The sequence below is a fragment of the Hyperolius riggenbachi genome, chromosome 3, assembly GCF_040937935.1.
Source record: "Hyperolius riggenbachi isolate aHypRig1 chromosome 3, aHypRig1.pri, whole genome shotgun sequence".
Lineage (NCBI taxonomy): Eukaryota > Metazoa > Chordata > Amphibia > Anura > Hyperoliidae > Hyperolius > Hyperolius riggenbachi.
This window is the reverse complement of record NC_090648.1, coordinates 183,268,191-183,294,754: the sequence shown is the minus strand read 5'-3', so window position 1 is coordinate 183,294,754 and position 26,564 is coordinate 183,268,191. Positions and strand designations below refer to the sequence as shown.

The 26,564-nt window shown below is 42.7% G+C and overlaps 2 protein-coding genes and 1 long non-coding RNA gene across 6 annotated transcripts in view; 2 read left to right on the top strand and 1 right to left on the bottom strand.

The window, feature by feature from the left end:
• Positions 1 to 7,915, top strand: part of GALK2 (galactokinase 2) — a 306,129-nt gene extending 298,214 nt beyond the window's left edge. The window contains exons 10-11 of one of the 2 annotated variants that reach the window (XM_068275411.1): positions 4,515 to 4,754; positions 7,646 to 7,915. In XM_068275411.1, coding sequence (XP_068131512.1) covers positions 4,515 to 4,725 — 211 coding nt within the window. In that variant the 3' untranslated portion in view covers positions 4,726 to 4,754; positions 7,646 to 7,915. Of the gene's footprint in view, positions 1 to 4,514; positions 4,755 to 7,645 lie in introns of those variants that run through there. The other variant, XR_011030291.1, reaches the window with a different exon arrangement.
• The window catches only part of FAM227B (family with sequence similarity 227 member B), a 468,573-nt gene continuing 449,911 nt past the window's right edge, over positions 7,903 to 26,564 (bottom strand). For all 3 annotated transcript variants that reach the window (XM_068275409.1, XM_068275408.1, XM_068275410.1), the window contains one exon: positions 7,903 to 8,095. In XM_068275409.1, coding sequence (XP_068131510.1) covers positions 7,994 to 8,095 — 102 coding nt within the window. In that variant the 3' untranslated portion in view covers positions 7,903 to 7,993. The remainder of the gene's footprint in view (positions 8,096 to 26,564) is intronic.
• LOC137563223 (uncharacterized) overlaps positions 25,345 to 26,564 on the top strand; it is a 58,955-nt gene continuing 57,735 nt past the window's right edge. Inside the window, exon 1 of the long non-coding RNA XR_011030294.1 lies at positions 25,345 to 25,542. This is a non-coding gene — a long non-coding RNA (uncharacterized lncRNA). The remainder of the gene's footprint in view (positions 25,543 to 26,564) is intronic.

Below are 26,564 nucleotides of genomic sequence, written 5' to 3'. Positions count from 1 at the left end.
GTGCCAGTTGGAAAGAACAGTGAAGTAATGAATTAGAATAAGAGTCCCCAGCAAAGGGGAACAGTGTGAGTGCCAAGATGAACGGAGGTTTACCTTCATCATGGCACACTTTTACGGGTATATTATCACATATACAAGGGTTGTTCCTCATTGCTTAGTTCATCTTGAGCCTTTCCGACTGTTTTTTGGAGATCTTTATGTATATATATATATATATATTTTTTTTTTTTTTTTTGATTGTTACTTGATTCACTTAGGGTTCATTTATTCCAGGTTGTTTAATCATGTGCGTTTAGATGAGGTTCTTCTCTTCCCTCTCCCCCTCTCGTTTGCCACCTTTTTAGGTGGTTGGATTTTTTCATTATATATGGGGTACAGCAGGGCGGTGATGTTGCTGCTGCAGGACCAGTTTATACGCATTTAACCCTTTTTCTTTTCTCCTTATTTATTAAGTGCCTCAGTAGTGTCTTATATTTTTCTCCTGATGTTGTGGTGATCGACTTACCAGCAGATTGAGAAGGCCACAATGTCTCAGTCCAATTGTGGATCTTCTATTGGAGAATTGATATTAAATGTCATTTTCTGTCTGTGGCCACTTGATGGCTTTATTTATATGCTTGTGTTATTCCGCTTTAAGGTTTTTTGGATATTGTACAATATTGTTAATGGCTGTTCATCTGTCGAAATGTATCATGTAGAATATCGCTTTGTGTGTGTGTGTGTAATTTTAAGCTTATGTATGGGCAATTTTGCCTACTTTCCGCTGCTCTTTCCTGTCTCTTCTTCCTTGCATATGTCTAGCGCACTTGCGCTGCAATTTTGTTTACATTGGTTGCTATGACGGCGCTTCCCACTGACTGTTGCGTCCATGAGGGACGGTACGCTGCGCTCCAGATGAGCGCATCGCTCTGATCTCTTTGTACGTGGCCACGTACAAGACTTTACTGTGACTACCCGCCCCTTCCTGTGACGCACTTCCTATTTAAGTCAGGGACGCTCCGGCCTTCATTATGCCCAGCTGAAGCCGCAGTTGGCGGCGAATCGCGAAGGTAGAGTCCGCGTCCGCACTGCCCTCCTCTTTCCCTGCCTCCGGTGGTAAGTCCTTCTCTCACCTGCACTTGAGGTTTTCCTCCGTTCATCTTGGCACTCACACTGTTCCCCTTTGCTGGGGACTCTTATTCTAATTCATTACTTCACTGTTCTTTCCAACCGGCACTTTTTGCTGTATTTGCACATACTATTCTGCATGTTTGTATGTTCATGACTACATTTGCACTTGTCACTTTACTTACCTCTTGGGTCTATTATAGATATATTTTGGGGATCTGAGGAGGGATGGGGCTATACTATTGTCATTTATACAGTGATTTGTTATTTATTATTGTGTGTATCCGGGCTTGATGTTTTTAATTTGATTTTATATCATTTCTGTAACCCATTGTTCAATAAAAGCTCATGTTCATATTTTCTATATTATAAGTTGTGTGGTGCGGTTCTTTAGGGGATTTTCTTTGTTTGAGATAGATCTTGGTGTTTTTGATCCCCCTTCTGCACACTCATTATATGTTTATTCATGAGCTATATCATTATTGTTTTGGTACTGGTGCTACCCATTATTGTGTCTCACTAAACCGTGATAACTCATATCACAGCCATTTTCACATGCGGCTTTTGAATTTGTGAGCACAATTGCGAATTTGCACGTGCATTTGCGGCAGTTTTCACGCGCAAATTTGCAATTGCGCGCAAGCTCGAAAATGCGGGCGAAAACGGCCGTGATATGAGTTATTACGGTTTAGTGAATCAAGCCCTTGGAATGCAAACATTTGCATTTCCATTGCCTTTTTTTTGTGCAGAAAAATCAGATATAAAAATGTGCATTAAAACACACAAGTGCTATGCCATTGACTTGCATTAGATGTGCAGCAGACGTGAATTTGGAAAAATGCAATTCTATCAAGTGTGAAGGGGGACTAAAACATATTAATCTGTAATTACATATTTATTTTGTTTACCAGCAGTAATCAAGTGAAGATTTTTTTTATATATCTTAGCCACTTAATGACAAGCTAACTTATAAAAACATCCTGCTAGAGCCTCTTAATGGCTCCAGGACATTTTTATTAGTCAGACAGTGCTGCTGCTGCTGTGCGCATGCGCTCTCCCGCACGTGCATTCCCGTGCACGTAAAAACACCAAAGAAAAAATACACCTTTATTTCCAAATACTATATTGTCACCATACTTTGTACTAGGGACATAATTAAAAAGTTGTGATAACCAGGAAAAATAGGCAGATAAAATGTGTGGGTTTTATGTACAGTAGCAGTGTTTTTATTAACCACCCTGGCGTTCTATTGTTTGCGCCAGGGTGGCTGCGCAGCACTATTTTTAACATTTTTTTTTAAAATCATGTAGCTAGCCTAGCGCTAGCTACATGATAGCCGCTGAGCAGCGGCATCCCCCGCCCCTTCCGATCGCCTCCGGCAATCAGAGCAAACAGGATATCCCGTTCAGAATGGGATTTCCTGTTTGGCTTCCCCGTCGCTATGGCGACGATCATGATAATGTCATAGGGAGTCCCGATCCACCCCTCAACGCTGCCTGGCACTGATTGGCCAGGCTGCGCACAGGGTCTCGGGGGGGGGGGGGGCCTGTTACGTGGCAGGTCATGGTGCATCGGCGGCGAGCGTCCCCAACACGCAGCTAGCAAAGTGCTAGCTGCGTGTTTTAAAAAAAAAAATATGAAAATCGGCCCACCAGGGCCAGAGCAATCCAGTGCGGTGGTCATGGACAAGCTGAGCTCGTCCATACCGCTAAGCCGGTTAAAACTACAGGGGATGAAATTGGAGAAAGTGTATTTCACTTTTTCCTTGTTTTTCCCTTTAAAATGCATAGAAAATAAAGTAATTACTGAAAACCTATATCAACCCCAAAAAGCCCAATTGGTGGTGAAAAAAACAAGATATAGATCATTTCATTGTAATTAGTAGTGATTAAGCTATTAGCAAATGAAAGGGATGAGCACTGAAAGGTGAAAATCACTCTTGTCCGTTAGGGTAAAAACCCCTTTGGGGTGAAGTGGTTAAAGTGAAATTCCATTAAAAAGGAAAGTTAGCAAATTAAAAAGCCCAGTAAGTGACATCATATTAATGTATACAAGTATATAAAATGACCTTCTGTGGTAAAAAATTATGAGACCTCATGGCCCAGCCTTCTTTCTGTTGGGTATTTGTATTGGCAGCTCCAAGACATGAGGTGAATCTGAGGGCAGCAGGTATGTGAGTATTCCGCTTCCTTAAACTGATTTTATATGTTGTCAGCAACAATATGTAGATTTTACAGGTGGGAGTTACTCCTGTACATGCTGGAAAGCTCTGGGGCAGCAGCATGGGTACCAGACCTGACCTGCTTTGCATTTTTTTGCCACAAAGTAATTTTATATGCATTTTTATGATGCCACATTTTGAATTATTTTAAATTGTATAAGCAGTCTCCAAAAGCCCACACACCATACACTTGTATGTGTCGAATAAAGCGTATTTGAGGAGGAAAAACTCATTCCTAGCACCTTTCATTGTTTTTAACCACATACTGCTGTTATGGCAAGAACAAGTCACTATATTCACAAGGTAATTATGTAGAGATCATCACAGGAGTTGAGATCAGACACAGCAGATAACAGTCAAAGATGGCTCTACAATCTGTCTCTGACTTGCTCCACTGTGAACATGTTTCCCAAAGGAACCAGTGTCAGGAAACACAGGATCCTATAGGTATACAAAGCTGTTTGAGCTACAAGAAAAAACGTTCTAATTCTCATCACACAATGTTCCTCTTTAGTGGAATCTGGCATGTACAGTATATTTGCATTCACTCTGTTCATAAAAGTATTAGACAGCTAATGGCACCACATTCTGGAATTGGATTTAGTTGCAGGCATTCTACTATCTCAAATCGGGGATAGTAGAATATCGGTAAATATACTACTATCGGCGTTACCTCATGCTCTTTTTACTAGGCACCTTTATTAATTATACCCACGGGCAGACGACCCGGAACAATGCAGCAAGGTTTTGGTTGTTTTAATGGGAATTAAAAAATGTGTATGATATGATCAAGCTCACTGACTAATGTGGGCTGCTAGTTCCATTGCAATTCTGCATTAATGAAAAAGTGACTGTGAATGAGGCCTTATAAATGCATATATGGCTCTTTTTTTTTTACATGAGGTGGCATGGTCGGAGAAGGGCTAGGTTGCATTTCAATTCAAATGCAACCATTCTGTGTTGTTAGCTTGATAAAGGGGACCCCACGGGGCCCCGAAAACGAATCGTTGGTCTATGGAATGGAACTGTGTTACTATGCTTGAATAAAAGTGGACTTGGTTCATTGAATGTGCGGCTCTTTTGGATTTACATGGATTGATGCTTTGATCCTGCACCTCTCTGGTGGTGTGCGATTCCTTCTCTACATGTGCATTTAAATTAAATTTTATTTTATTTTTACCCCCAGGAAATCTGGTGCTGTTGGGTCTCGTCTGACTGGAGCTGGATGGGGTGGCTGTACAGTTTCTATGGTTCCCGCTGATAAGTTGGAGGATTTTCTGTTAAATGTACAAGAAAAATATTACAAAACAGATGAGCGCAAATCAGCATTATTGAAGCAAAGCCTGTTTGCTACAAAACCTGGACCTGGTGCAATGGTTTTTCTGGAGGAAAAGTGAGCCATATTTGGAATACTTTCTATTTTAAGGTAAAGCTTTTGAGTTGAGTGTCTGATGCACTAACTTTCAGTAGAGTGAATTGGGCAGCGCACACCAATTTTACCCATGCTTACGTTAGTGTAGTAGTTGAACTAGTTGCTATGATAAAGGGTGGTACACTGCTTATGTAAGTAATGCATTTACCATAGCAATGTCCAAGTTACCCAGGCAGCACAGGTTGTGCTAATTGTGCAATGCACGCTACTTCCCTGGCCTTAGTTCTGGTAAAATTGCTGTGTGCTATGTGCGCATGGATTTACCAAACATTTGTGCACCAGGCCCTTAAAGGAGTTATCAGGGGAAAAAAGAAAAATTAGCTTTACTCACCTGGGGCTTTCTCCAGACCCTTGCAGCCGACTGTCCCACACTGTCACCTCCGCTGTCCCGGTCTCGTAGATCAGTATTGCGCCTGCGCAGTTAGCCCTGGCCCACATGGCCGTGAATGACAGCGGCGCTTTGTGCAGCCAATCTACAAGACAGGGAATACTGATCTACAAGACTGGGACAGGTAGCGGAGGTGACAGCGTGGGGCAGTCGGCTGCAAGGGGCTGGAGAAAGCCCCAAGTGAGTTGCTGCTTCCGATTTTATGATGACAATTTGCATATACTAAAGTATTATGATCAGATTAATTGCAAAGTCATTCTTTGCCATGAAAATGAACTTAACCCCACCCCCCCAAAAAAAAATCCATTGCATTTCAGCCCCACCTTCAACCACTTAAGGACTACAGGCTTACACCCACTTAGTGTCTAGGCAAATTTTTTTACAATTCAGCACACTGCAGCTTTAACAGTGTGCTGAACGGCCATACAACTTAGCACACAAATGAGTCTGCCCCCAACAGAGCTTTCTGTTGGTGGGCTCTGATCACTGCTGCAGGCTTTTTTTTAAATTATTATTTATTTATTTTATTTTTAATAAAAATGTGTTTTTTTTCACAAGGCTGGATAGTATTCTGTCATACTGATTGAGTTAGAATAGCGGACTTGATGCTTGAGATCATTGTTCTTCCTCTGTTAAGCATGATTACCTGCAAGGAAACCTGTTCAGTCATTATTGCATTGCATAAAAAGGGCTTCACCAGCAAGGATATTGCTGCTAAAAATTGCACCTAAATCAACCATTTATTGGATCACCAAAAACTTCAAGGAGGTTTAATTGTTATGAAGGTTAGTTTCACAGTGGTCAGTTGCATAATGAGTGTAAACTTTAATGGAGAGTGGACATAGACTTTAAAGGGAACCCGAGGCAAGAGGGATATGGAGGCTGCCATATTTATTTAATTGTAAACAATGCCAGTTACCTAGCAGCCCTGTTCTGGCATAAGTAATGTCTGAGTCAAAACCCTGGAACAAGCATATGTCTAATCCAGTAAAACCTGAGTCGGAGTACCTCATCTGCTGCAAGCTTGCTTAGGGTCTATGGTTGAAAGTATTAGAGACACAGGATCAGGACTGCCAGGCAACTGGTATTGTTTAAAAGGAAATAGATATGGCAGACTTCATATCCCTCTCACCTTGAGTTTCCTTTAATACAAAGCCTGCATGCAGCGAGTTAGAATAACGCAATCAGTTACAACGCAGTACTGAGAAAAGCACTATAGAATTGTATGGGCAGTGAGTTGACATGCAGAACAATTCTGCAACACAACTGATCACTGTAAACAAGGCTTCAGGGTGCCCGAGAAAGTCCAGCAAGTGCCAGGACTGTCTCCTAAAGAGGATTCAGCTGTCGGATCAGAGTGCCACTAGTGCAGTGTTTCTCATGAATGCCAGCCAGTAGGTGTGAGAGTGCATCTGAACACACAGTGAGGCGAAGACTTTTTGGAAGATAGCCTGGTGTCAAGAAGAGCAACAAAAAGGCCACTTCTCTAACAAAAACATTTGGGACAGGCTGACATTCTGCACAAAGTGCAAGGATTGGACTTCTGGGAACTGAGGTGAAGTCATTTTCTCTGAGCCCCTTTCCAAATGTGTGGGGCATGTGGCAAAATGATTTTCCAGAGACGAAAAGATGAGCGCTATTATCAGTCCTGTCTCATGCCAATAGTAAAACATCTAGAGACCATTCATGTGTGGGGCTGCTTCTTATCCAAGGGAGTGGGGCTCATTCACAATTTTGCCTACGAATGCAGCTATGAATATAGAATGGTACCAAAATATCCTCTGACAGCAACTTTGGCACTAGTCTACTTTAGGGAACCCAGCAGGAAACCTTATAGGGAAATTCCTATAACGTGATTGGTGGACAGCACCCTATCAAACTTTTAGGTTTAAGATATGTTGTAGCAATCTACGCCCACACTATTTGGCCAATCACAATGCTTTGTGCTGCTCACGGCACTGTGATTGGAGAACAAATTCCTATGAGGTGTCCTACAACAAGCATGCTGCAAGTCATGTCACTGAGCGCACACAGATCACCTGTTCTAAATACATGTTGTGTTTGTTGTTTATAAAGCATTCATGATGTAAGATCAGCATAACAGCTAGGGAAATAGTAATTTTGATAGGAAATCATCAATGGCTCCTTATCTTATTTTTTTCAGTTTTCCTTTGGTGAGTATAAGGGCTTAATGTTATTTAGAACCAACATTTTATAAATGTAACACTATAACCAACTTTTTCACGGTTTGAAACAAAATGCAAAGATAACATCTGTTCTGTGAAGCCCATTTAAAAGATGTTCCCTTCTCTATCTCTTACAAGGCTACTTGGTTGTCTTTGCCCCAAGCCAGATTGTCTTAATTCTCTGCTGAACCAGAGTAAATCTTTTACCTAAGCCTCAACTACTGTATGTCTGACTGCTCTTTTCTGGCTATTTGGGTTAAATGTATAAAAAAAAAAAAAATTCACGCTACTTAAAACTGTTCTCTTTGCAGGAAGACGAAGGATTTGGAAGCACCACATGGATTCTGCAAGTTTGCAATACAATAAGAAGTATTTCCAGTACGTCTTCTACAAATGGACAAAAATGAGGTTCAGTTAACCATTGTCAATGGATTTGTTACATGTTTTTGAATATGTTGTTAATTCAGCATACCTTTCTTCCTCTTTAATAACTTGACAAAGTATCACTTTATAATCTGCGATTTCAAAATGTTATGATTTATAGCATAAAAATCAATCTCACAATAAATATGGAAAACAAATTTACTTCTAATTTTATTTGAAATTTAAGCCACAAGTAACAATGTACAAATTCGCTTTAACAGATGTTAAGACATTGCTCATGCTTTCTCGGAGTCTGGTTCAGAGTCATCTGCATCAAGAACATCTTGAATGGTCAAACTGTCTTTGAGGAATTGCTTGCTGGAAAATGGCATCTTGTGCTGTTGTAGATAAAACAAGACGCTTATTAATAAAGCCTGCAGGTGTGTTCTGAATTGTCAGATTAATTTAAGGCAATGCTTTAGAGCAGGGGTCTCAAACTCGCGGCCCGAGGGCCATTTGCGGCCCTCGATACAATATTTTGTGGCCCTCGACGGCAAAAGCTTCCTTATAGTTCGCTTCAGTGCTCCCAAGTAATCCGCCGCTAAACGAGGGCTGCAGAGCCCCCAAATCGCCCGGGAGGGCAATCCGCCAGCATTTACTGGAAGGGGCAGAGCTTTCAGCTTCAGCTCTGCCCCTCCTGACGTCAATCGCCGCACGGATCGCCACCTCTCCCCGCCCCTCTCTATGAAGGAAGTGTGAGAGGGGCGGGCAGAGGCGGCGATGCGCCGCGATTGTGAAATTCCTTATGCGGCCCAGCCTCATCCTGACTTTGCCTCCTGCGGCCCCCCGGTAAATTGAGTTTGAGACCCCAGCTTTAGAGGATAATATGACAGCAGAGTGGTATATTACAGGGTCTTGTCACCTCAGCAGCTGCCACTAACAAGGCTCTGCTGAGACACAAAGTCTATGGGCTTGATTCACAAAGCCGTGCTAAACAGTTAACACGTGAAGTGGCGCTCGCGGACTCTTGCGCGTGCAAAGTGCCGCGATTGCGGACATTTGCGCGCAATAACGCAGACTTTTGTGCAAAAGTCCACGTTATCGCGCACAAATGTTCGCGATCGCGGCACTTTGCGCGCACAAAAGTCCGCAAGCAAATGTCCGCAATCGCGGCACTTTACGCGCGCAAAAGTCCGTGAGCGGCACTTCACGTGCTAAATGTTTAGCATGCCCGTGCTAAACGGTTGGCACAGCTTTCTGAATCAAGCCCTATATGTTTGACTGAACCATTTGGCATGGAAGTCTATCCATGTCACCTCCTGCCACATGCAAATATGTACATGGAGTCAACATAAAAGAAGTTAATCCCTAAGCAGGGTATGAAATAAAACCAAAGTTTTAAAAAATCAGCAAGAGTCTTTGTCAATGCAGGAAATCTATGAAATACAAAATGACAAACTATAATCATCAGAATGAAAACATGACGTTAAGCCACCACCTCAGTAAGCTATATCCAAATCTTATTCCATAGAGTATTATGAGAGGTTACCTATACAATCTGTTCATAGTTTTCAAAATCCATTGGCCCTCATACTACGTGAAAGTGGTAAAATTTGGTGTGTGTACGCACCTTAACTAATTCCGTTCCAGCAGTCTCTGGCCCCATAAGGACCAGAGACTGCTCGTACCGCAAAACGGCGCTTACTGACTATCCACTGCTCTTATCTGTCACACCGCTCTCCCATTGCCGCAGGTCCCTCTCTCTGCTGTCTCTATGACGACAGAGCTCTGTGCGCCGGTCAGGAGCCATTTTCATTGGCTCCTGACCCCGTCCATCAAGGTAAGCCAATGGGAGTTGATACAGGATTATGCAAATTTGTATGCAAAATTATGCAGCTAGAAATGGTTAATTAGAATCCTGCCAAGGTGTAATTCAATTGGCACGCAACAATAATGCAGCCAATGGGAAAATGTGCTACATTGCTGGTATGGCACTCCTACATAGTTTACAATGCGTGTATCTGGACATGATCTGTTAACTGCTCTTCAATTTGTGCCCATATCATAACAGCTTTTCTACATTTGATACACAATCATAGCCCAATGACACCCTTTTGAAGCTTGTATTTACAGACTAGGGATGGTAAATGAGATGTAAATTATTCAGCATTGATGCAGGATTACGCAAATTTTCATGTAGATTGATTCAACTTGAAAATGGACCAATGGAGTCCTGCCAAGGTGGAATTTGATTGGTCAATTTTCAAGCGTTAATTTGCATTGAAAATGTGCATATTCTTGTATCAACTCGTAACATTGTACAGCTCATTGACCATCCTTAATTCCTACTAAGAAATTGTCTGAAGTCTCTTTCTGTTTTCTTCTTTCACAAGTATTACAAACTCTTACTTATGCCAGGGTGGTGCAACTCCAGTCTTCTAGTACCATAGCCATGTCAGTGTTTAGGATGGACTGAAAAAAGGATAAATGTATTCTACTTCATGAACCACACCTTTCATCATTCAGTCCCAATAATTGAGTCGAGTTGTGCAAACAATGTGCAATGACCTCAGCGCTTGAGGACTGGAGTTGGACATCCCTGATCTATGCAAAAGAGCTTGTTGAATTCACTCTAGCTTCCTGAAATGTAAATATGACAAATATGTCAACTTGATGTTTGCTTTAAACTGAAAATAAAAATAAAAATATGAGAATCTGTTCTTTGTTACTAATGTTGTATTCACCATTAGTAAAACATATAGAATGCATTTTTCATACGTTTATTTTCATTCAGGTTTGCTTTAAAGACACCATCTTTGATGTAGGGGGCCAGGGTTCAAATACTGGCTGGAGCCAGTACCTATTTTAAGTAGTCTTTGATCAATGCTCCCTAATGCTCCATGGTAGCCTGCCAAGCCCACCCTAAGGGGCTGCTGCTCTCAAGCACTTTAAGTACAGTAGGAGAAAAGCGATATACAAGTATTCACATTTCATTTATCATCATAGGCATCAAGATTAGAACACTGAGACTTAAAGCGGTATGAAACACAGCATTTCCTCTTTGTTCTAAAATATTCTTTACAGCATAAAATCTACTACCACAAAAAAAACTGTAGTAGAACAACATTCAAACAGTTAAGTTGTTCTTCAGTAGGGATGATCACAGATATGAAACTTGTTCCCAGTTGATGCAAAATTTTGTACAGATATATGCAGCTTGAAAATGGACCAATCAATTTCAACTTGGGTTTAAATTAATTGGTCTGTTTTCAAACTGCCTATATTTGCATAAAAATTTGCATCTCATTGATGATACCTATTCTTCAGTGTAAAGCTCCTTGTTTCAGTGGAAAGCTTCTGGCTGCATCCAAAGAGGTGATAACATTATCTTTTGTTTACATTCCTTTGTCAGATAAATTTAATAAACATTAGCAAAATGTCGAAACTAAGGCTGTACTGAGCTGAGAAAGAAAGAACTGAGTAGTGATCACTAGATATATTTTAATATATAAATAGAGCAGCTATGCAATAAAACACAATGGCAGCTTTCAGAGCAGATAAACAGTGCTTTGGGAATTCGTAAATAGACAATACTACAGATAAATTGTACTTTGGGAATTTGTAAATAGACAATGTTACTTGAGCACAAAAGCAAATATTATAACTGCATGGCTAATAAAAATTAGGAAAACACATTTTCTTTTGAATGTCAGCGTTTTATCCCACTTTACTCTACAAATGCACGCTGTACATTCTATGACCATATAGCCTTTCACAGGAAGAGCAATGGTAGATTCAAGTTATACCTAATTGTAATTGAAAATCAGGTGCACAATTGTTCTTGTTCATACATTGGAAATTAATCTTCACCATGGCAGATACATGACTGCATGCCGCATGGCTGTCAATAGTGTTGGGCGAACAGTGTTCGCCACTGTTCGGGTTCTGCAGAACATCACCCTGTTCGGGTGATGTTCGAGTTCAGCTGAACACCTGGTGGTGTTCGGCCAAACTGTTCGGGTTCGCCCGAACTGCTGAATGCCCGGCCGAACAGGGCCCGTGTTTGGTCGAACAGGGCCCTGTTCGGCCGAATACGGCCCCCCTATGGGGTCGCAGGCATAAGGGGGGAGCATGCCCCGATCGCGGGGGGGGTCGGAAATTCCCCCCACCCCCTCCGCTAGCGCTCCCCCCTCTGCCCGCTTCCCCATACAAAAGTTTGACGAAAGTAAAATAGTACCGGTGTTGGTGGCTGGCTGCTGCAGTGGCTGGCTGGCAGCCTGGCACTATGAAGTGACTGAGGAGGAGGAGTCGGAGTAGGACGCGTTGAGGGAGGCTGGGCAGCGGGCGGTTCAGCGGTAGTACCCTTGTGGTACTTCCGCCCTTTCTCTGACCTCACGTCCTCTGCGTGATGACGCATACGAGGGTACGCGTGACGCGTACCCTCGTATGCAGAGGACGTGAGGTCAGAGAAAGGGCGGAAATACCACAAGGGTACTACCGCTGAACCGCCCGCTGCCTAGCCTCCCTCAACGCGGCCTACTCCGACTCCTCCTCCTCAGTCACTTCATAGTGCCAGCCAGCCACTGCAGCAGCCAGTCACCACCACCGGTACTATTTTACTTTCGTCAAACTTTTGTATGGGGAAGCGCTAGCGGAGGGGGTGGGGGGAATTTCCGACCCCCCCCCCCCGCGATCGGGGCATGCTCCCCCCTTATGCTTGCGATCCCATAGGGCCCCCAAAAGCGGGATGTTCGGGGAGTTCGGGGGTCGGCCCGAACATGCCGAACATCGCGGCCATGTTTGGCGAACGTTCCCGAACCCGAACATCCAGGTGTTCGCCCAACACTAGCTCAACTGTATAAATCTGTTTTAGCACAATGTGAACACTATAACAACATTTTCTAAAGCCTGTTTTGGAACATGCAGGTATCCCAAAATAATGCAGTTTTCAATACGACTTAGGTAAGTGTGAAAATGTTGTCTCTTCTAAATAAGGCAACAGGGCAAGCAAAGAGTAGAGTGTACTGCGCCCTTTCATATCAGTTTTTCCTAAATCTGACAGACGACGTATGATCTGTTTTATTATGGATTTATACTTTGTGTATTTTCCATAAGAACATACTTCCTTTTTCTTGTTTTTTTTTTCATTTCTTATGCAAGTTGTTATTGGAGATGATGGACCTATTATACACTGCATAATTTCCATTTGTAATCCAAGTAAATCATTGAAAGCATGTTGCCATGTTTCTCGTGTCCTACCTAAGCAGAACACAACAGACGTGAACCCAGAGGTTTCTTTAATTCCCATAAGTGCGCACTTACATGCTTTAGATGCCTTCATTCTGTAGCATGTTTACACTTTTTTCAATCCTTACTTTGTAAAAGGGTATTTTCTAATGCCAAAATATAATTTGCCCACAAAGAATACCTGTCATCAGTATTATATATCTGCTACACGCTTCATTTGCATATCCCAAAGACTGGTCTACTTGCAAGACTGCCTTTGATTGTAAAAGTACTGTGAACCTGGACACGCTGCTGACAGTGTTGACAAGCAGTATAAAGGTTAGTAAGCCATTTGCTTACAGTCAAACTCTCCCCCTACCCAAATATACACATTTTGCATTTTATAGAATTCAGTTTGTTAGTTTAATTACATGTATTTCTGAAACAAGTTCATTCATGACAAAGTCTTAAAGAGACACTGAAGCGAAAAAAACATATGATAGTGAATTGGTTGTGTACTATGAATGATTACTAGAAGATTAGCAGCAAAGAAAATATTCTCATATTTTTATTTTCAGGTATATAGTGTTTTTTCTAACATTGCATCATTCTATAATATGTGCAGATTACACAACACTCAGCATTCAAAATGATTCTTTCAGAGCAGTCTGTGAACTAATGACCTCTCCTCTGGCAGAGAAAAAGTAAATAGTTCAGGAACAGTTGAGATAATAAAAGTCAGAAAACAGCCCTCTCCAGGACTTTGAAAGTCTTAGAGCTTAATGGCTTTTTTTGCATAGAGATAACAACTGGAGTTTCTTAACTCTTCCTGTACTGGAAACAATTAGACTGGTGTATCTGATCTTAAAGCGGAATATAACCCTGCATTTCAACTTTGCTCTAAAACATTATTTACAGCATATTATATGCAAAAAGCATTTTTTTTTTACTAGACCAGCATTGGAAGGGTTAAACACAGAGGTTTAAAGTTCCATGGAGAGATATGCAGAAGTTCAGATTGTTACATTCTATTTAGTTAAATGTATCTATTGAGAAATGTTACACACTCTTTGGCTGTCCTCCAGCTCCTTCTCAGTCAGAGAGAGTGAGTCACATTCAACACTTAGATACATTTATGTAAACAAAATGTATCTATGTCAGCTTCGGATGCGTCTGCAGAAATCTCCAGGAACTTTAAAGCCCTGTGTAACCCTTCCAGTGCTGGTCTAGTAAAAAAAAATGCTGGTTGCATATAATATACTGTAAATAATGTTTTAGAGCAAAGTTGAAATGCAGGGTTATATTCCACTTTAATGTTTTATTTCTTAGCTGTACTACACATACAAATCATAATATCATAATTTTTTTTCGCTTCAGTGTCTCTTTAAGGAAGATGCAACAAATCATTTTTAGAATCTGAATTTTCACTGACTCTCCTTACTGTTAACTTATTAGAATTTGGTGCATCATGCAGAACTGTAATTTTTTACTTCTTGCACATCTAATGTATTTCAAAGTCATCACATCTGACACAGATTTACTTATTTTTCATGACCTGTGATTGATTGTGTGTGTGTATATTTTTTTTTTATTTTTTTGGGGGGAGGGAGGCATTTTTAGATTGTGCTGCATTGATGGGCATGTAATGTAAGCACATTTGTTATGTGAAAATGGCATTCACTTTTGAAGGTAACTAGATTTACTTCATCATGTAAATTAACTTCATTGATAGGCTTGCAAAAATCACAATCAGAAAAGGTTAATAATGTTTTAGAGCCTGAGCCCACAAATGCAGTTATGTCCACTTTTCAGTTACACGTCAATGTTACAGATGCTAAAAAGGGGCCAGAAGCGGACACAACTGCGTTAGTGGGCTCAGGCCTTCTGTACAGGAAAGCGCAAAGGGTCATTAGCTAAGCAAGGTGGAGTTTGGATTCTAAACAGGAGCTGTTACAGTTTGATGCAATCTTAAAATTGTAGCTGTTAACCAGAAAATAAAAATGAGTCTCTCTTCTTTGTTACTAATGTTATATTTATCAGCAGTGCTTACACATACAATTAACATACAGCTTACCTCCAGGGAGGTTAATCTAAAATCAGTTTATAAAATGTGATTTTATCTGGGAAGATAGTTGTGACCCCAGAACTACTTCCAGGGTCACAGCCATTTTGCCAGATGAAATTACATTTCATAAATTGATTTTAGATTTTAAAAAAGCAACGGCGAAAACCGGACAGTTTTTGTTTTTTTTTTTAATTTTCAAAATTCACAGGTTTACTTTAAACACAAGTTGGAAAAATTAGCATCTTGTTGATCATCTCTGTTCCTCCAAATTTATGGTATTTACTGTAGGTATCACATCCAATTTTTTAACATCTTATAAGTTTGGTTTAAAGAAGGTATCATTCTACACAGTTATCAGTAGAGGGAATCCCCAGTTATGCTGGAGTTTTGCTGCAAAAACATCTGTCATTTACACGATGCATAATTTAAACAATAAGGCCACATTCGTGCCTAATTTTAAACTCTGCACACCCTGGTAGAAGCAAATGATAAGACCAAATTATTATAATAATTCAGCTGAGTAAAGCGAATCAGATTTATTTAAAACTGTGTTGTGAGCACATCACATGTGCAAAATACAGATCAGCGCTTCATAGTATACTGTATCTCTGTAAAACTCATCTCCATCAAGCTTTCCAAGTAGAGTAAAGCACTGTAGGTGCATAAGCTTCATTCTTTGTACCAGTTTGGCTCAATTTGTTTTAAAACAAATCAATTAATTTTAACGAAATGCAGATATGGCAAACTATGTTATCTCAAATTCATGCTAAATGAACATATAAAACATGTAAAAATGTCTAGCAGCACTACAGCACAGTCTAGAACAGTTGACCAAACCATGCAAAATAACAATGGATTATGTTCTCTGATTACTGTAAATCATATGCAGAGACAGCCAATTTGTAATCCTGCCAGCTGCTGTGCTGAGTAAAAGTTAATTATTTGAAGGATTTTTATTATAACACTTGAATGTGATATAAGATTCTCATTGTTAGAGGCCTCATCGACAGCTAGCTATTTAGCAGGCCCATTTTTTTTGTTATGTGTTGGATTTCTGGTCAGTAGCGAAACTGACACTTTCTGCACATCTGTAAACAGTTAAGCTGATCACATCGCCTAAGTCAGATTTTCGGTTATATTTATTTTATAGCATAACTTAGTGGCTTGTCCAAAACTGGTGTTACATTGTCCTTAGTTAACAAGCTTTGTTTATACTTTAAGTCTCATAAGAAGAGTACTGTACAGTTCCAAAGCAAAGCCGTAATGTCACAGTGTAATACAGCTTTTACTGCTTGCTAGCACTGAAGAGATCTTCAACTTACAGACAACTCCGGATACGCACTTTGCAGGGAATCCACTGGATGTGCCCCGCGGCTGTAGCAAGGTCCCATTGAAACCTAATTTGGGAAGTTACATTACAAAACTCATAACTTTCAAATGAAATGCAGCTGCTGGAATGTGCTTTCCTTAACCTGTTTTCCATGACTGCTGAAAAATAGTCATGAATGTTTGAGGGAGGGGGGTCTCACTTTTTTCCATCTTACAAAAACAAATCAGTGTAATTAGGTCCTACAAGGAAATACCTCAAGAGAGTTATGGACTGTAGGCCCCCAGCTTCTGTGTGAGAGATGATCTCTGGTCCCTAGCCACATACATCAGCTGTCAGAGACAATAAAATGCTTCTCCTTATAGTGAAAGTTGTTCAGAATTTACACTTATCTAACTGATAAGTAAATAATGAAATGCCATTACAAAAATTACGCAAACTATTATCTGTAATTTGAAACTGGCTGTGATATCCTTTTTAAAAACAGGGATTCTGATTCTCTCTCTCTCTCTCTCTCTCTCTCTCTCTCTCTCTCTCTCTCTCTCTCTCTCTCTCTATATATATATATATATATATATACATACACATACACACAGTGGGATGTGAAAGTTTGGGCAACCTTGTTAATCGTCATAATTTTTCTGTATAAATCGTTGGTTGTCACAATAGAAAATGTCAGTTAAATATATCATATAGGAGACACACAGTGATATTTGAGACGTGAGATGAAGTGTATTGGATATACAGAAAGTGCACAATAATTGTTTAAATAAAATTAGGCAGGTCCATAATTTGTCATTTTATTGATTCCAAAACTGTTAGAACTAAGTATTGGAATTAAAATTGACTTGGTAAGCTCAGTGACCCCAGACCTACATACACAGGGGAATCCATTTATGAGAAAGAGTAGTTAAGGGTTTTCAATTGTAAGTTTCCCCCCTCTTTTAATTTTCTCTGAAGAGTAGAAACATGGGGGTCTCAAAACAACTCTCAAATGACCTGAAGACAAAGATTGTCAGGGTTTAGGGGAAGGATACAGAAAGTTGTCTCAGATTTCAGTTGTTTCCACAGTTAGGAACATATCGAGGAAATGGAAGACCACAGGCTAAGTTCAAGTTAACCTTCCTGGCGGTAAGCCCGAGCTTAACTCGGGCTATGCCGCCGGAAGGCACCGCTCAGGCCCCGCTGGGCCGATTTGCATAATTTTTTTTTTACAGTGCCCGATCGCCGCCGCTATCCGTCGCGCCGCAGCCGCCCCCCCCCCCCAGAGTGCCAGGCAGCTCTATGGGGTGGATCGGAATCCCTTTTGACGTCACGACGTCGATGACGTCATCCCGCCCCGTCGCCATGGCGATGGGGGAAGCCCTCCAGGAGATCCCGTTCTTTGAACGGGATCTCCTGATCGCCGATGGTGATCGGAGGGGCTGGGGGGATGCTGCTGAGCAGTGGCTATCATGTAGCGAGACTTTGTCTCGCTACATGAAAAAAAAAAAAAAATTAAAAAAAAAGATTTGCTGCCCCCTGGCGATTTTTTAGCAAACCGCCAGGAGGGTTAAGGCTCGAAGTGGCAGACCAATAAAAATCTCGGATAAATAGAAGTGACGAATGGTGAGAACAGTCAGAGTCAACCCACAGACCAGCAAGAAAGACCTAGAACATCATCTTGCTGCAAATTGAGTCACTGTGCATCATTCAACCATTCGGCACACTTTACACAAGGAGATGCTGTATGCGGGTGTGATGCAGAGGAAGCCTTTTCTCCACTAACCGCACAAACAGAGCCTCTTGAGGTATGCTAAAGCACATGTGGACAAGCCAGCTTCATTTCGGAATAAGGTGCGTTGGACTGATGAAACTAAAATTGAGTTATTTGGGCATTACAAGGGGTGTTATGCATGGAGAAAAAAAGAACACAACATTCCAAGAAAAAAAACCTGCTACCTACAGTAAAATATGGTGGTGGTTCCGTCATGCTGTGGGGCTGTGTGGCCAGTGCAGGGACTGGGAATCTTGTCAGAGTTGAAAGACAGATGGATTCCACTCAGTATCAGCAGATTCTGGAGACCAATGTCCAGGAATCCGTGACAAAACTGAAGCTGCGCCGGGGCTGGATCTTTAAACAAGACAATGACCCTAAACACTGCTCAAAATTCACTAGGGCATTCATGCAGAAGAACAAGTGCAATGTTCTGGAATGGCCATCTCAGTCCCCAGACCTGAATATAATTTAAAATCTGTGGTGCGAGTTAAAGAGAGCTGTCCATGCTCGGAAGCCATCAAACCTGAACGAACTGGAGATGTTTTGTAAAGAGGAATGGTCCAAATTAACTTCAAGCACAATCCAGTCTCTCATTGGAGCCTACAGGAAGCGTTTAGAGGCTGTAATTTCTACAAAAGGAGGATCTACTAAATATTGATTTCACTTCTTTTTTTTGTGATGCCCAAATTTATGCACCTGCCTAATTTTGTTTAACCACTTCAGACCTCAGTTGTGTTTCACTTTATGCATCTGAGCAATTTTCACCTCCCATTCATTCGCCTATAACTTTATCACAATGAACTGATCTATATTTTGTTTTTTTCCGCCACCAATTAGGCTTTCTTTGGGTGGTACATTTTGCTAAGAGCTATTTTACTGTAAATGCATTTTAACAGGAAGAATAAGAAAAAATGGGGAAAAAATCATTATTTCTCAGTTTTCGGCCATTATAGTTTTAAAATAATACATGCCTCCATAATTAAAACCCACATATTTTTGCCTAATAGTTATGGGTATTACACCATTTAAATGATGTCCCTATCACAATGTATGGTGACAATATTTTATTTGGAAATAAAAGTGCATTTTTTCCATTTTGCATCCATCACTATTTACAAGCGTATAATAAAAAAAATAGAAATATTTAATCTTTACATGGATATTTAAAAAGTTTAAACCCTTAGGTAAATATTTACATTTTTTTATTATTGTAATTTTTTTTTTATTAAACATTTTATTTGGGTATTTTTGGGAGGGTGGGGTTTAAATAGTACTTTTTTTTATGTGAATATGTATTTATTTTTATTTTTTTAGCATGTACATGTAGTTTTAGTATTTGGCCACAAGATGGCAACCATGAGTTTTACATTACGTCACTCTAAGCGTAACATGTACGCTTAGAGGGACGTAGGGGGGACGTAAGAGGCAGAAAGAGCGAGGCTTCCGAGAGAAGCAGTCACTTTTTCTGCCGGGGAAAGGGATCAATGATCAGGCACCATGTCCCGATTCATTGATCCCCGGGCTAACGAACCACAGCCCTGGAGCGTGCATGCACACGCACGATCGGCCGCGGGAGCGCACATGCGGCCTTTTGGACGTATACTATACGTCCAAAAGGCTTATATGGTTAAACAATTATTGCACACTTTCTGTAAATCCAATAAACGTCATTTCACTTCTCAAATATCAGTGTGTGTGTCTCCTATATGATATATTTAACTGACATTTTTTAATGTACAATTTTTTAACCAACAATTTATACAGGAAATTCATGACGATTAACAAGGTTGCCCAAACTTTCACATCCCACTGTATATATATTGCAACCTACCATTGTTCCATGAGTTCAAATCACCCTTTATGAAATAGGGAATTATTAAAACTCAACTTTAGTCAGCAACCCAAACTATCATACATATAGCTAACTAGAGTTTATCAGTTGCTGGTTACGACTGTAAGGTTACTTTTTATATCTGACAACTAGGATTGTACACAGAAAAGAACAGCAGCTCTTGGCACTGTGCACAACAAAGTAAAAAGGTCTTCTGAATTTATAGGCAGGGAACATCAAAAGCGCACTGCCCCACTGGTCATTAAAAGTCAATGTTGTTTCCTACCTCTACCTCTCCTATTTGGCACTTAACACTAACAGTCACTTATTGGCCGTAGTTCATTTCAGCTTCAGTATCTGTGGCCAATTCTTCCTCTTGTAGTTTTTCTTCCATAGTGCCAAAGCACCTGCCCCTTTCAAGCCCCTAACAATATCTCATAAAATTGGGTTTTAGGCATTCTATTTCATTAGTAATGGGCACTAAATCCACCTGATTTGTGCCTCTACATTGTTTTGGGAATTATTATTTTTATAATTAGACTAAGTTTGCAAAGCATAGTAGATTTGTAAAGGAAAGGAACAGCAATGTCTGGATGCAATTTTTGGGAAAAATAATAAAGCTTAGTCTTAACCACTTCCCGACCGCCTAACGCACAGGGGCGGCCGGGAAGTGGAGCCCTTAAGGACCGGCTCACCCACAGAGGCGGCGGTCCATTTAAGGGCATGGGCGGAGCGATCGCGTCATCCGTGACGTGATCCTCCGCCCGGGATCGATGCACGGGCATTTTGTCTCCGCTCGCCGGCCACTTAGCAGAGCCGGCGAGCGGAGGAATCCGCATGATCAGCCAATCCCTGAGTATAAGGCACTTTGTTAGGTAAACAAAGTGCCTTATACGTGCTTCCTCATCGCCTCATGGTCTCATTGTTGCAGAGACCACCAGCGAGGAGGAAGCCTTTTGTGAGTATCCAGCACACATGGTTTTTTTGGCCTACAGCCCCCCTGATCTCCCACCCCAGGCCTCATACCCCCCCTGATCACCCCAGCAGACCCCTGCCAGCACCCTTGCACCCCTTTAAAACCCCCAACCCCCCCACCTATCACTAACTTTAAACGCTATCCCCTGCGTTAGGTCCCTAACTGCCTCCTAGTCACCCCTGATCCCCCCCCCCTACCTTTAGATCACCCCCACACCCCATCCCAGACTACCCCCCTGTATACTGTATACATCTGTATACAGCTACCTTACCCCCTGATCCCCCTCTGATCACCTGTCTATCACCTGTCTATCACCTGTCCATCACCCCTCAGCACCCCCACCCATCAGAGCAGACCCTAACTACCCCGCGGGGGTAACCGATCACCTGCCCAGGCCCTCGATTGCCCTAATACCCCCCTTCTGATTACATCCCCTGCTCTTTGTTTACATCTGTCCTCCCCAGCAATCACTAACTGATCTTTGATCAGTAACCCCCTGTGTCTGCCTCTCATCAGATCAGCCACAAAGGTGTACAGAGGCGCCGAAAGGATAAAAGTAGCTAAAAGGTTTAAAATTGTTTTGGTTGTGGTGGTGGACCAGCAAACCATAAACAGACCAAACGGCTGTTGATTTTCAAAACAAATATACAGTTTATTCAATTACTCCCAGTAAAAAAGTCGCAACGCGTTTCGCGGGTATGGACCCGCTTCTTCAGGCAATAACGGACAGGAGCAATACACAGCGTGTAGTCGTGAAGATGCTTGGCACCTCTGTGAAAATCAACAGCCGTTTGGTCTGTTTATGGTTTGCTGGTCCACCACCACAACCAAAACAATTTTAAACCTTTTAGCTACTTTTATCCTTTCGGCGCCTCTGTACACCTTTGCGGCTCCAGAAGTCCACCCTTGGTGGAAGGGTGATCTACCCTACATCTTCCCTCTATCCACAGAGAGCGACGTCTTAGTCCTGAGTGGGGACAGGCTTGTTCTCCCCACCTGCCTGAACAGTGGTTGCTTTGGAGGCAACCCTGGTTTGTGAGTATAATACTTGCATTTCATATTACATCCCATCCCCTATTATTACATACTACACTATATTGGGCTCTCGGTCCTCTATCTCTTTTCTCATCAGATCAGGACTCAGTCTGCCCCGTGCAGGCTCCTGATCAACCCCCCACCCCCTCAAATCGCCCTCAGACCCCCCCCCCCCCAATCACCGTTCAAGTGCATTGTATTTGACTGTGCTGCGCTTGTATTCGATTGTGCTGCGCTTGTATTTGATTGTGCTGCGATTGTATTTGATTGTCCCGTGATCTGCTTCGATTGTCCCGTGATTGTTTGATTGCCTGAGACCCCACTTCCCACCAAACCCAACCCCACCCTCCCCTCCCACCACACCCAACCCCACCCTCCCCCCCACCACCTCCAACCACCACCTTCCGAGTGCATCAGATTTGCTTGTGCTGTGATTGGAGTCGATTGTGCTGTAATTGTATTTGATTGTCCCGTGATCGGCTTCGATTGCCCCGTGATTGTTTGATTGCCTGAGACCCCACTTCCCGCCACACCCAATTCCACCCTCCCCCCATCACCTTCCGTGTGCATCAGATTTGATTGTGCTGTGATTGGATTCGATTGTGCTGTAATCATATTTGATTGTCCCGTGATCGGCTTCGATTGCCCCGTGATTGTTTGATTGCCTGAGACCCCACTTCCCGCCACACCCAATCCCACCCTCCCCCCATCACCTTCCGAGTGCATCAGATTTGATTGGGCTGTGATTGGATTCGATTGTGCTGTAATTGTATTTGATTGTCCCGTGATCGGCTTCGATTGCCCCATGATTGTTTGATTGCCTGAGACCCCACTTCCCGCCACACCCAATCCCACCCTCCCCCCATCACCTTCCGAGTGCATCAGATTTGATTGTGCTGTGATTGGAGTCGATTGTGCTGTAATTGTATTTGATTGTCCCGTGATCGGCTTCGATTGCCCCGTGATTGTTTGATTGCCTGAGACCACACTTCCCGCCGCACCCAATCCCACCCTCCCCCCATCACCTTCCGAGTGCATCAGATTTGATTGTGCTGTGATTGGAGTCGATTGTGCTGTAATTGTATTTGATTGTCCCGTGATTGTTTGATTGCCTCTGAGACCCCACTTCCCACCAACCCCAATACCTCTCAAATACTCCCTTTTTGCTAGGTAGGTGCTCTTTTTTTCTGGGTAGTCTCGGAGGAAAACCCCATAAATTTAGCAATCCAAAATGGCAAGAAGGGGGCTTTCCGATGACGAGGTATACAGGTACATGGACCAGTCGGATGAGTTCTTTTGGGAAGAATCATCCGTCGAATCTTCTGGGTCCGAATTTGAACCTGTAGAAAGCAGTGGTTCCCTGACCGAAAGTGATGACGAGGCTATGGTCCCGGCTAGAGCCAGGCGTACCAGACCCCAAGTCGTTAGACCGCAGGTGGCGCAGGATCCGCCTCAAGGGCAGCAGGGTGGTGCTAGCGCTGTTGATAGTTTTCTTGGTGAGGCAGGCACCAGCAGCGCAGCATCTCCCGGACTTGGTACCAGTACTTCTGTAGACCCTGGCGAAGTGGTGAGCGTCAGCATGGAAGTTGAAACTGGTACGGTGGCAAGTGCAGTAGTACCCCCGTCGCAGCCACCAAGAAGAAGACGGGCCCGTAGTACCCACAGACTCCCAGAGGTGCTGGCACAACCAGATTGGCAATCCCCTGATTCCGCCGCACCCGTAGTGCCCCCTTTCACCGCCCAGTCTGGAGTCCAGGTGGCGACAGCTCATCTAGGAACGGCCCTAGACTTTTTGCAGCTGCTCATCACCCAGGTTCTCTTGGACTTAATTGTGGTTGAGACCAACCGTAAAGCCACACAATTCATCACCGAGCACCCGGAAAGCATGTATGCCCAGCCTTTCGGGTGGAAACCAGTCCAAGTTTCTGACATTAAAATCTTTTTGGCCCTTATCCTTCACTTGGGACTAATGAAACAGAATGTATTGCGGGCGTATTGGTCTACGAACCCAGTACATCATGTTCCCTTGTACCCTGCTGCCATGTCCAGGACACGATTTGAGTCCATCCTGCGCTTCCTGCACTTCAACGACGACGAAACCTGTCATGAAAGGGGAGACCCTGCTTATGACCGGCTCCACAAAATTCGGCCCCTCATAGACCACCTGTCCTCAACATTTGCAGATGCTTATATCCCTGAACAGAACATCTGCGTAGACGAGTCCCTCTTACGCTTTACCGGGCGCCTTGGCATCAAACAGTACATCCCAAGCAAGCGCGCCCGGTATGGGGTGAAACTGTATAAGCTCTGTGAAAGGGCCACAGGCTATACATGTCGTTTTAGGGTCTATGAGGGAAAAGACTCAAAATTGGAGCCGGTCGGATGCTCTGACTACCTGGGGAGCAGTGGAAAGGTTGTGTGGGACTTGGTGTCACCCTTGTTCCAGAAGGGGTACCATCTTTTTGTGGACAATTATTGCACAAGTGTGGCCCTCTTTCAGCACTTAAAGTTAGAAAGAATCCGATGCTGTGGCACTGCGCGGCCTAGTCGCCAGGTCTTCCCCCAACGGCTCGTTACCACCAGACTTGAACGGGGGCAGAGGGCCGCCTTGCGTACTGAAGACCTGCTCGCGGTGAAATGGAAGGACAAGAGGGACGTTTACTTTCTGTCCACCATTCACACAGACACGATAGTCCAAATTCAACGGGCAACTAAGGTCATTGAAAAGCCCCTTGTCGTCCACGAATATAATGTCAACATGGGAGGGGTGGACTTCAATGACCAGAGGTTAGCGCCCTATTTAATTACCCGGAAAACAAGACGCTGGTATAAGAAAGTGTCTTTTTATCTGATTCAATTGGCAGTTTATAACAGCTTTGTTCTCTACAGTAAGGCTGGGAGAACTGGATCTTTCCTCCAATTTCAGGAAGAGATCATTCTGGACATCCTGTATCCAGGAGGTGCCAGGCCCCCCCCCCCAGATGCAACTAGCCGACTGCATGGAAGGCATTACGCCTATCAGCTTCCGTGTGCCCCAGGTCAACGCATCCGAAGAAAACGTTGCCGTGTCTGCAGCAGGGCTGGAACAAGGACTGACACCGTTTATTATTGTCCCCGCTGTCCTGACCAGCCTGGCCTATGCGTAGGGCCGTGTTTTGAGAGGTACCACGAGCAGGTACACTATTAGAACCTAGGGAACTCCAGACACAGGAGTAGGCACACACTCAGTGGTCTTTCGCACATTGTCGCAGGGAGAGGAGAGGTAAGCTTGAAAACCAAACGGGTAAGCATAAAAGTCGGAAGAGGGATCGGTTTCCATGCTTGATATTGCTGATCTGTCCTGGGTTGGCGATATAAGACGGCATGTTTGAATTTCCCTTGAGTGTGGACACCCCCGGTTTATATGTGATTTGGGCCTATGATGATGCTTTAATGCCACACAGAGTCATCTCTATTGGCAGGCATATTGCTGTATCCTACAGGCATAATGCTGTATACTAAAGTTCTGAGGCCCAGTCACATAAGTTGGTGGCTCACCCTGAGTGCAGGGTGGCACGGGGTGTCTCTCTCCTGAGATTATCACTGCCATTGATGTGGAGGAAGATCTGCCATTGATGTGGAGCAAGGTATGTTTGCCGTTCATTTTTCCTTTCAGCCCAGAGTGCATTACTTGTATACCCAATATAAGGAGTATAGCAGAAACTCCTAATACTGGCCATACATGTAATGATTGCAGAGACCCTAAAATGCCAGGACAGACTCCACAAATGACCCCATTTTGGAAAGAGGACACCCTAAAGTATTATGTGAGGTGCACGGTGAGTTCATAAAAGATTTTAGTTTTTGTCACAAGTTAGCAGAATTTTTTTTTTTTTTTTTAACAAAGTGTCATTTTCCGTTAACTTGTGACAAAAAATTAAATTTTCAATGACCTCACCATTCCCCTCATGGAATACCTTGTTGTGTATTCTTTCCAAAATGGGGTCATTTGTGGGTTTTTTTAACTGTCCTGGCAAGTGGGCGGGGTGCTAAATTTTGAGCACCCCTGTAAAGCCTAAAGGTACTCATTGGACTCTGGGCCCCTTAGCGCAGTTAGGGTGCAAAAAAGTGCCACACATGTGGTATCGCCGTACTCGGGAGAAGTAGTACAATGTGTTTTGGGGTGTATTTTTACACATACCCATGCTGGGTGGGAGAAATACCTCTGTAAATGGACAACTGTGTGTAAAAAAATTAAAAGATTGTCATTTACAGAGGTATTTCTCCCACCCAGCATGGGTATGTGTAAAAATACACCCCAAAACACATTGTACTACTTCTCCCGAGTACGGCGATACCACATGTGTGGCACTTTTTTGCACCCTAACTGCGCTAAAGGGTCCAAACTCCAATGAGTACCTTTAGGATTTCACAGGTCATTTTGAGAAATTTCGTTTCAAGACTACTCCTCACGGTTTAGGGCCCCTAAAATGCCAGGGCAGTATAGGAACCCCACAAATGACCCCATTTTAGAAAGAAGACACCCCAAGGTATTCCGTTAGTAGTATAGCGAGTTCATAGAAGATTTTATTTTTTGTCACAAGTTAGCGGAAATTGATTTTAATTGTGTTTTTTCACAAAGTGTCATTTTCCGCTAACTTGTGACAAA